This window comes from Clinocottus analis, unplaced genomic scaffold, assembly GCF_023055335.1.
Source record: "Clinocottus analis isolate CAN_PGR_092001 unplaced genomic scaffold, fCliAna1.0.p SCAF_8, whole genome shotgun sequence".
Taxonomy (NCBI): Eukaryota; Metazoa; Chordata; class Actinopteri; order Perciformes; family Cottidae; genus Clinocottus; species Clinocottus analis.
In genome coordinates, this window is record NW_027176240.1 from 10,759,162 (window position 1) to 10,768,007 (window position 8,846).

An 8,846-nucleotide genomic window follows, 5' to 3' on the forward strand; every position below is an offset into this window, starting at 1 on the left:
TGACCCAGAGACACAGGGGCCATCGCAACATGTGAGCAGCGCTGCAGCGGCCCCCTCGGAATGTGCTGCAGTGTGTGTGTGTGTGTGTGTGTGTGTGTGTGTGTGTGTGTGTGTGTGCACACGCTCCTGTTTGTGTTTCAGTGATACCGCAGCTGGAATGTGACTGTCTTGTGCCTGAATGTGTGCCTTTGTGTGTTTTAGTGTCAACGTCCCAGCAACAATAACCCTACGTGCAAAATGAAAACACTGTGATAAAAGGAAGCTTGTTGGCACTACTCTTTTTTTTATTTTTGGTGTGTGTGTCATATTTGCATTTCATTGCGAGACGCCAAAATAAATGTTCCACATATCAATGTCAAGGAAATGCAGAGAAGGGGCCTGTGAATGTTTGGCTGACTAACTCATTGATGTGAATGTGACATACTGCCCCTGTGGGCACTGTCTTGCCAGAGGCGGCTCCTGTCACTTCTTGCTCTGACTCACACTTCACATCACAGCCCAGACTGGGGTCCCGGGGCCTCCCCGGTACGAACACACCTAGCCCTGTACTGGGCCCCCGAGCCTTGTTCTGGGAGCTCAAATCCCATAATTGCAGGCCTGACAGTGATAGCTAACATACGAGACACCCTCACCTGGTCGAAAAGAATGAAAACATCTACTGTCAAAGCGAAGCGAGGAGATGTGTGGGGGTGGTACCAGGTATGGGGAAAGTGAGTAACATCTGGGACACACAGGACAGTAAATAGTAACTCAGTGTTCTCTGATAACTGGTGTTTGGATGAATTGAACTACTTTTCTACAGTATACGCCACAATGAGTGATTATTGCATTACAAATGGTTAATAGATCATTTATTCATAGTTTATAAATCAGAAATATGTCATTATTATGGACAACCTCCAGGTTACATTGCAAAAATACATGTGTGTATCCTCTGAAAGCATACATTTTGTGTTAGCTTGCTTTAATTTATCAGGGAGATAAGATCAGGGAGATAAGACATTTCTTGAATAACACTTAGGAGTATCAGGATCAAGATCAGTTTATTGACAACAGCAGAATTACAAGCCAAATGGATTTTTCACAAACTAAAAAGTTGGCCTCATTTATTGTTACTTGCGCTATAAAACACTGATTTGCTCTTTCATTTATTTTACAAAGCGTTGTGTAACAAAAGTGGCCAAGCCTACATGAGCCAAACAATGAGCCAGGCACTGCAAACAAATCAAATATGAGCAATTACATAATGAAAGCTAATTAATACATAATATACATCACCATGTATGTCAAACAAAGTCAAACAATATAAATGTCATGTCCATTTGGGAACAGTGGGACAAGAGGTAAACACAACAGTGCCAAAATATCCCACTGTTACAGGATAAATTGTCTTCTATGAACACCTCCAGCATACACGGAGAAACATAAACTCTAATTTTTAGTTATATTTTCAGCTCACTTGATGACTGCTAATCCAGGACTGCTTTAGCAAATATATGCTCAACTGTGTTAACAGTCTAATCACTATACTGTGACATTTTCTTCTGTTTAGTGCTGGGAGTTCATGAAAATAGCATTGAGACATAACCAAAATAGTAAAGTCACGGGACACACAACAATGAGCTGAAAGATGACAAAACAACGGCTTGTGGGAACTGCAGAGTTTGGGGATAATTCTCAGTCCATTCATCATTTTGAGTGACCTGATTCACGTAACATTTTACCCATTGTTAGTATAGGGCTCTAAATATTGATTTGTGCAGCTACAAACTCGGTGGGACCGATATATATATATATATATATATATATATATATATATATATATATATATATATATATATATATATATATATATTTACAGTTCAAGAGGGAGCGTCGTATTAAAAGTAAAAGTACTTGTTCTACAGGTTTGCCCCTCCAGAGTGGGATATTACTAAGCGTTTCACGCTAGTGGCTTATTATTACTAATTTATGAAGTGAGCAGCATAATTATGGTGCTGCTGGTGGAAGTGGAGTTCATTTGAACTACTTTGTGTTTCCTTCAGTTGACTATGTCATTTTAAAACAATGCATCAATGCAAGTTGTATTGTATGATCCCTTATTAGGAGATGGTACTATCTCACTGTCTTGCACCATCACTGGAGTTTAACTAACAGCCCCCGCATTACCAGACAGAAATATTAAAAGACAGCACTGAGGCTGAGTGCAGCCTCCAGGATTCAACAGTCATGATCCTGGTAGGGGAGAGCAGAGAGCGGGAGTGGCCCTCATTTATCAACCACTTCAGCTCCTGCAGACAGCTGTGGGGAGAGCACCGTGGAGCCGGCGTGTTTACACCATAGCTCAGCCAGGGCCCTCAGGACAGAACAGATAAAAATGCTTGCACTACTCATTTACACATCCTTACATGCACTTACTCAATGCGTGTCAAGCCCAAGCGTAATAGCTGTCCGTTCAGTTAGGGTTCAAATTAACATCTACAACGGGATGGACGGCCTGGCAGATATCTTGTCTGTAAGTCATTTGATCTCATATGTTTTATTTGACCTATAAAATGGAAGACATTGCTATACAGGAAGGACAAAACGCATGCCATCAGTCGTTGAGCTTGTGTTCAGTTCAATCAATGAGGCTGTAGCACCACCTAGTGGCAATTTATATCATTGCAGTACAATCCCGACGCACCCTTATTCAACCTTAAGACATTTGGTGTGCCATGTGTCCGTCACGCTCCAGAGGCATTCATTGGTCAACAGCGCGTGTTCTCTTGAACTTTGACCTGCCTGGGAACAGGGCTGTGATTGGCTCAGCAGATGCATCTCGATTTCTATTGGTCGATGCTCTCACGCCCACTTCACGTCCCCCAAATCTAAGTTGAAGGTGAAAGCACTCTTTTTCATCCCGTCAGCTGTCCCGGTGAGAGCTCGTTGCTCGTTGTCGCCACAACCTTCAGTAAAATACACAACAACAACAACAACAACAACAGCAGCAGCCATGTCGGTGTTCTGTGAGGTCCCACAAGCAGCCCCTGTAGCTGTCTTCAAGCTATCGCAGGACTTCAATAACGACCAATTCCCCACTAAGGTGAATCTTGGAGTGGGCGGTAAGTAGTTTGAGTGACAGGTTAGTAGTCAGTGACATGCTCAGCCACGCAGAGCTGTGGGACCGTGAATGTAGCCCAGCAGGCTAATATTTAGTGGTTGTCAGCTGGAGCCGGTGATTCTGTGAGCTGTTTAGGGAAATCTAATGTCTCCCATGTTTTGTATGTTTGCAGAATTAAGCCAAATTATACTGTCTTTATAAACTAATGCTAGCACCTCCCCCTCCCTTACAGTATTCAGATAGGTCATGATGTCACCATCAAATTTGATCACGTCTTTTGATGTCTCTGACAGCATAGACGTGTGATGGTCTGCCAATAACAGCATTTTCTCACAGAATCTGACGGCTCACACTTGTAGCAGTTGGTAATGCATTGTGGTTATGTAATCGTGTGGCACCAAGAGTGGACTCCTCTCTGTCCTCTCTGGTTTCCTCACTTCCTCCCTCCTGCTGCAGCTCTGCACACATCCCCTCTCACTCTGGACTAAGGACTCGATTGGATTACTGTTGCAGGAGTTATTTGGCTTCGCACTGCGTCTCTCCTAAAGCAAGCAAATGGCACATGTCACTCCCCAGTAGGCCACAACCGTTTTCAGGTTTAATCTCATTAAACGCGGTAATCCTTGCTGCTTATCATTGCAAAGGAGCCGAGCGAGAAACATCACTTTGCTCAGTCATGGTGGTGTATTAATGGCAACGCTCAGCATGACTAGTCTCATGATTAGTGTAGGAGGCTGAGGCCTTATAATCCCCTTCACAGTGCTACAGATGGCTATCAGCCACTAGGCAGCTGGGAAATGTAGGCAACACAATGTTGAGCATATAATAAATCATGAGTTGGCATGATTCACAGAAAAGAAAACGACAACTATTGTGATAATCCACTAGCCTCCTGGCTGAACCTTCCTCTTGTGTTGGAGTTCTGCACTGACCCGTTTTAGGTTTTACATGCATAAGAGCACCACATGAATTGTGTTTATTGCATGTTATTGCAAGGCTTTTGACTTTGTCAGGAAGCTCTTTTTCATCAAAATAAAAGAAGAAAACATACGTTTCACAAAATTATTAAATTCTCTGGTTGAAATCATGACATTTGTGTTGTTATAGGGTCGGTTTTGACTCAGTTATAAAAATATGATTCGCTTAATTGGTTGTTTTTTTGAACTTGCAAATCTACATGTTGTGTTATGACCTGTTCTGCTTTTCATTTTGTGTTTGTACTTTTTCTTGAAGTAAATACACATGGGTCAAAATTGACTTGTAACACCATAGATGTTACTATGATATTACAATTAAAAAAATAAATAAAACAAATGTATTTTAGAGATGTGTTCTAATACCCATCAGTAATAGTCAGGTAACCTTTTATTTATTTATATGATTCTCTTGAGGTTCATTTTACAATTTTTTTAATTGAAATCAAGGTTTAATGACAAAGAAATGACCCAGAGGCCCACACCAACAATAATAAAACATACAACAAAATTTTCATGGATAAGGAAGCCTAACAAGGTAACCAAGAGATGAGAAACGCATTGGATGATAGATAATTGTTTTAGTGTATTAACAACTAATTTAAGACACGGGTCGGCACCGACCCGTTAACACAAGAGATGGTACCAGAAAGCTAACACAAGAGGAAGGTTAACTCATTTTTCAAAACAAAATGACAAAGGTATCAATTGCCAGCTTCTCAGTGGTAAGAATGTGCTGCTTTTCTTTTTAATTGAACTGAATATCTTTGAGTTTTTGAAGACGTCACATGTTGCTTTAGGAACTTTTGAACTACATTTTTAAATATTTGACATATCCTAGAGCAAATGATCGTGCCTTGAGGTTTATGCTAGTGGAGAAAATAGGTGTAAGAGGGTGGGCGGGGGACTCACTGTGGATGATATTAACCCTGAGACTTATGTATTGATGGTCTCTGTTCTGAAGATAAAAAGGCTGTTGTATACTTTAGTCCTTATCAGGTGGTGAAATGGAGTTCCGTTGGTTAAAACAGTCAACAGAGAAATTATACTGTCTGTCTCTGCATCCAAGCGATCTTGTGGGACATTTCTGTTATTGTTTCCTAGGAAGAGACTCCTTACCCATCTTTAAACTCATACTAGGTGCTATCTAAAATGTATTTAATAAGCAAAATATCAAGGCCTCACGCTTCCCTTCCTTTTATTGACCAACATAATTGTCCTTCAATCATTTGTTGCAGCCTACCGGACAGATGAAGGCCAGCCATGGGTTTTGCCAGTGGTTAAAAAAGTTGAAAAAATCATTGTCCATGATGACAGCCTAAACCACGAGTACCTGCCCATCCTGGGCCTGCCCGACTTCAGATCCTCGGCTTCTAAGATTGCACTGGGAGATGACAGTCCTGCCATCCAGGAGAACAGGGTATGTGTCGTAAAATAACACGTACACAATGTTTCCATTCTTCATTTCTTTCTATTTAAACCACTTAAACTGTCTGTGTCTGTCACTGCCAGGTGGGGGCTGTCCAGTGTCTGGGTGGTACAGGTGCTTTGAAGATGGGCGCAGAATTTCTCAGTCGTTTCTACAATGGAAACAAAAACACCAAAACACCCATTTATGTGTCCGCGCCTACCTGGGGTATGTCCACTTCTACACACAAGCACTGTGGTAGTATAGAGTGAACGTTGAGATTAGCTCCTTATTCATGGACTTTAACCTGCTTATCATTTACGGAGACTTTTTATAGACTTGTATCGATTACAGACTCAAGGTGTAGAGGGTTCTATTTTTAAACAAAGTATTTTAACGGTGATCTTGCTTTATTATCAGTTCCTACATCAGACACGTTGATAAAACAACAGTTACCTTTGTATCTTGAGGGAATATACCATAAAATGAGAACACTGGTATTAGAGTTTGTCTTACTGTTGTTTCAGAAAATCACAATGCTGTATTCGCCAATGCTGGCTTTGAGGACATCCGTCCATATAAGTACTGGGACGCAGAGAACAGGGGCCTGGATTTAGCTGGTTTCCTTGGAGACCTGGAGGTAACCAGCGTGTGATAGGGACTCACGTACTACTTCATTTTGGTCTCCATTTTCATTCAGAGTTTACGGCACTTCTTCTCCTCTCTGTTTCCCGCAGAGTTGTCCAGAGCACTCTGTCTTTGTCCTGCATGCATGTGCCCATAATCCAACTGGCACGGACCCCACACAAGAGCAATGGATGCAGATTGCAGAGATTATGATGGTGTTACACACATACATACGCACAAATACAAGCTGTATTTGCCACTAACAGAAGTGTTAAACAGTCACATAGTTTTGCATGCTGAATGTTTATCATAGTATGACAGTTGTTTTATTCTTGTCTTTTCTAGAGGAGGAAGCTGTTTGTGTTCTTTGACTCAGCCTATCAGGGATTCGCCTCAGGCAGTCTGGATAAAGATGCCTGGGCGATCCGCTACTTTGTCTCCCTGGGCTTTGAAATGTTCTGTGCCCAGTCGTTCTCCAAGAATTTTGGCCTCTACAGTGAGTGACGCCTGGGAGCATTAAGTTGTCGATCACTAGCTTGCAAGAGAGTGATTAAAGTGTGATATTGTTTGTGCTGTTCCTAATCTTAATGACAGTCCTGAGTGCTTTGTATTGCAACATTTAATAGTAGAAAAAAAGGATAAGGCCCCAATTTAAATTGCTGTAATCTTTGTCCACAGCTGTCTTATTTTCAAACACAACAAATACGTGTATGACCACAAGCATAGAGCTAAAACGTACAGAAGATGTTGATGAGTCAGTGTTTCCACCCACAGGTTAAAGAATGTATTCGCTAAAATATCATTTTATATTTGGCTTGTGTTTGTCCCATCAGATGAGCGCGTGGGCAACCTGACCATTGTGGCTCATGGTGCAGACAACCTGAAGCGAGTTCTGTCCCAGATGGAGAAGATTGTCAGGACCACTTGGTCAAACCCTCCGTCTCAGGGAGCTCGCATTGTTGCCATCACTCTCAATTCACCTGAGCTCTTCACTGAATGGTCAGCACACAATATAACACTCAAAGCGCTGTCGGATGTATGCTGGCAGGAAGATAATATTGTTTTTTAAGATGAAGAGTTCTTTTCTGTTCCTTTGCCTCAAGGAAGGACAATGTGAAGACCATGGCTGACAGGGTTTTGTTGATGAGGGCTCAGCTGAAGGCGAAGCTCCAAGCTCTGGGGACACCGGGCACCTGGGACCACATCACAGAGCAGATTGGCATGTTCAGCTTCACAGGCCTCAACCGTGAGTCCAAACATAACTAAACATTTTTGAATGTTTCTTTCACTTTTAAAGATGCCCCGGTCATGTTTTGTTTTTGATGGATTGCTGGGCGTCGATGAGGCATATCGGCTAATACAAATAGTTTTTTGTCATTTTCTTTTTTGGTTATAGCTGCGGGTATACGGAAAGAAGAATGTTGATGAATACATAATAAATATTTTAGTCTCTTGCTGACCCGCAATTGGGGATCCATATGAATCACAAAGCAACTCCAGTCTGTTACACTATGTTTCCCTTTGCTGCACATAAATGTCTTTACAGGATGTGTAAAGTATAACGTTGATGATCAATGAATAATTCAATCTGGTTCTGCTGTATTTTTGCAGGTAATCAAGTGGAGTTCATGGTGAAGGAGAGACACGTCTACTTAATGGCCAGTGGTCGCATCAACATGTGCGGTTTGACCAGCAAGAACATCGACTACGTGGCTGAGTCCATCCATGAGGCGGTCACCAAGGTCCAGTAGAAGACTACACTACCCACAGTTCTCAGTTCTTCCTCTGGTCCGTCCTTGAGTCACCTGGTTCCAGGCAACGTGTTTTTATCCAGATTTCCTGGAGAAAACATAAACTCTTATTTGCACAAACATAGACAGCTTCCAGCCCACTGGCCTTGTTCTCCTTTCCTTTCAGTGTTTTTGCTAAGATAGGCTAAACACGCACAAATGGGAAGTATTCCTTCTAGTAATTGTGTTAATAATTCGCCCGTTTTTCTTCATGTTGGTCTCCCATAGTGTGTACTTGGTGTGACATCACTGATGTTCTACATGTAGTGTGTATGTGTGTATGTGTCATCACCGGGACCTTTGTGTGGGTTTAGTACATCTGTGACTGTGTTACACGAACCCCAGCAGTGCTGACTCAACTGTCTAAAAATGTTTAATGTCATCTCTTAGGATTCATCCATTCCAAGAAACACATTCCCCATTTTATTAAACCTGCTGTGATTGTCGCGTATGATGCACGACTGTTAAGAGCACTGACCAAAGTAATAACAACATCATGTTTACTGCTGTGTGTGATGTGAACAACAGGTGAGTGTTCTCGGGAAGATATTTTAAACTTGAACTTTGTAATTTAGAAAAGATGATACTGTCTGAGTGTTTTCATTTCTACTTCTACTACGTGTGGAGTGGGCACAGAACTATTCTCACACGTGTCGTGACTCCAGAGTTATCTCTGTTTTCACAGCTGAATGTTTTTCTGGTGGCGTCGGGCACCTGCTGAATTAATGTGGAGTGAGCACACAGATTGTCTGTTCGTAGCGCTAGCTCACTATTACGCAAGACCCTGGTGCCAGTGGCACAAGCACATTAATGATCAACTAGTTTGCTGTCGCATCACTGTGCACAGTACGCGATAAACGGGTCATAATGTTAAGCAAACAAAACTATGTGAAGATGAACTACTCTAATAAAGAATTATCAATAGCATATTTGTGGTGTTGTCA

The 8,846-nt window shown here is 41.8% G+C and overlaps 1 protein-coding gene across 1 annotated transcript; it reads left to right on the forward strand.

Annotated features, from left to right (window-relative positions):
- Positions 1 to 2,896: 2,896 nt before the first annotated feature.
- got1 (glutamic-oxaloacetic transaminase 1, soluble) lies at positions 2,897 to 8,814 on the forward strand. The gene is made up of 9 exons (XM_068567797.1): positions 2,897 to 3,104; positions 5,316 to 5,497; positions 5,590 to 5,713; positions 6,013 to 6,125; positions 6,223 to 6,327; positions 6,458 to 6,608; positions 6,946 to 7,111; positions 7,216 to 7,358; positions 7,724 to 8,814. The coding sequence occupies exons 1-9, from the start codon at positions 2,996 to 2,998 to the stop codon at positions 7,861 to 7,863; spliced, it is 1,233 nt and encodes a 410-aa protein (XP_068423898.1). The 5' UTR covers positions 2,897 to 2,995; the 3' UTR covers positions 7,864 to 8,814.
- The last annotated feature ends 32 nt before the right edge of the window (positions 8,815 to 8,846 follow it).